The sequence below is a fragment of the Lepidothrix coronata genome, unplaced genomic scaffold (assembly GCF_001604755.1).
Source record: "Lepidothrix coronata isolate B3197 unplaced genomic scaffold, Lepidothrix_coronata-1.0 Scaffold44, whole genome shotgun sequence".
Lineage (NCBI taxonomy): Eukaryota > Metazoa > Chordata > Aves > Passeriformes > Pipridae > Lepidothrix > Lepidothrix coronata.
In genome coordinates this window covers 3,801,848-3,803,982 of record NW_016690224.1, presented here as the reverse complement: position 1 = coordinate 3,803,982, position 2,135 = coordinate 3,801,848, and the positions used below count along the sequence as shown (strand labels likewise).

The window sequence follows — 2,135 nt, the reverse complement described above, 5'->3', positions numbered from 1 at the left end:
CACATGGTGGCTGGGGACCATTGTCCTGGTCCCTATAAAACTCATGGTGTAGTTGTGTTCCTCACCCCACTGTGTCTTGCTACTGATGACCATGTCCTCCTGCTTCTGCCAGGGCTCTCTCTGTGCTGGGATGCATTGGGCTGGGCTCTGCTCCACAGTTTCCCTGTAACCATGTCCGTGTGTGTTCTCCTCTGACTGTGGCATTCCATGTAACCTTGTCCAGGCAGTTCTATACTCTTTGAAACTGTGTGACCTTCCCTTTCCTCCCCTCTCTGCTCTCGCTTTCCACATTCCCTGGTCCAGGCAGCATCGCTGACTCAGCTGTCCTTATTGTCTCACAGCGTGGAGAAACTGTCAAGATCACCTGCTCTGGGGGTAGCATCAACTATTATGGCTGGTACCAGCAGAAGGTCCCTGGCAGTGGCCCTGTCACTGTGATCTACAACAACAACCAGAGACCCTCAGGCATCCCTTCATGACTCTCTGGCTCCTTGGGCACATTAAGCATCACTGGGGTCCAAGCTGAGGATGAGGCTGTCTGTTTCTGTGGTGGCTGGGACAGCAGTGCTGATCAGGATGAAGGCATCCTGCAGGACAGTTGTTGACTGTGGGTTCTGTGGGATGCTGTTTTTGAGGGATGACTAAAGTTTGAGGACCACAGCTTCCAGGAGTGGTTTTGCAGGTTTGGAGTGCTCCAGAGGCCCTTGGCTATAGGGATCCCTGGTGGGAACAACACACTGTAGTTATGTCTGGACGCTTGGCCATCACCGTGTCAGAAGTGACCCACCATAAATCTGGCAGTTTGTCTCAGCAGGTGAAGTGGGGTGTGAGAACCCTCTGTTGAGGGAGCTGGGTGGGAGATGGGGAGAGAGAGGCCAATAGGATCCTCCCTTGAATGCAGGGTCTGAATTGCATGAAAAAGCCATGACCCAGGCAGGTGGGGGCTTAAAAGCTAGAGAGAGTCCATGGCACAGCCCCATCATTTTGGGGAGGCAGAGATGGAGAGATAGAAGCATGGCCTTGGCCCTTCTCCTTGCAGTGCTTGCCCACAGCTCAGGTACCATGGGCAGATCAGCTGCACCTGGATGCAACTTTTGGACACAGGGGCCCTATACTGCTGCCAAAGTAGGATTTATTCCTGGGGCTCTGACTGATCCCACTCTTCTCCCTTCTCTCCTCTCCCTCTCCAGGTTCCCTGATCCAGGCAGCATCGCTGACTCAGCCGTCCTTATTGTCTCACAGAGTGAAGAAACTGTCAAGATCACCTGCTCTGGGGGTAGCAACAACTATTATGGCAGAAGGTCCCTGGCAGTGGCCCTGTCACTGTGATCTATGCTAATAGCAACAGACCCTCGAACATCCCTTCGCGATTCTCCGGATCCCAGTCCGGCTCCACGGCCACATTAACCATCACTGGGGTCCAAGCCGAGGACGAGGCTGTCTATTTCTGTGGTAGCTGGGACAGCAGCAGTGGTGGCTATGGTGTGTGGTGCCAACAGGTAACAGGAAGCGAGACAGACTCCAAAACCAGAGGAAAGATTTCAGCCCTCCTCCCTCCTTGTTGGCTGTGGAGCTGAAGAATGTCCCTGTCCCCTCTGCACAGCCATGGCTGGGAACATCCTCCTTTTGGTGTCCCACAGAGCTGCGGGTTCTCTTGATCTCTCCCATGTCTGGAGAGCATTTCTTTGCCACAATAAAGATCACAATGTAGCCTTGTCCCTCACCCTACTCTGTCCTACTACTGATGACCATGTCCTCCTGCTGCTGCCTGAGCTGCCTCTGTGCAGGGATGTGTTGGACTGGGCTCTGCTCCACAAATGTACCTGTGACCATGTCCAGGTCCATTCTCTTCTGACTGTGGCATTCCCCATCCCTCTGCCTGGGGACGGCTGTTCTCCCAGGGCACTGGCTCAACCCCTCACCCTTCTCCCCTTTCTCTTCTCCCTCTCCAAGTTCCCTGGTCCAGGCAGCGCTGACTCAGTCACCTCCCATGTCAGCCAAAGTGGGAGACACCGTCAAGATCACCTGCTCTGGTAGTAGTGGCAGCTATGGCTGGTTCCAGCAGAAGGTCCCTGGCAGTGGCCCTGTCACTGTGATCTACTACAATGATCAGAGACCCTCGAACATCCCTTCGC

The 2,135-nt window shown here is 54.3% G+C and overlaps 1 gene segment (V, D, J or C); it reads left to right on the top strand.

Moving 5' to 3' along the window:
• The first annotated feature begins 1,014 nt into the window (after positions 1–1,014).
• The window catches only part of LOC108496849, a 13,501-nt gene continuing 12,380 nt past the window's right edge, over positions 1,015–2,135 (top strand). Inside the window, 2 exon segments of the V gene segment in view lie at positions 1,015–1,057; positions 1,191–1,482. Of these exon segments, the coding sequence occupies positions 1,015–1,057; positions 1,191–1,482 (335 nt within the window).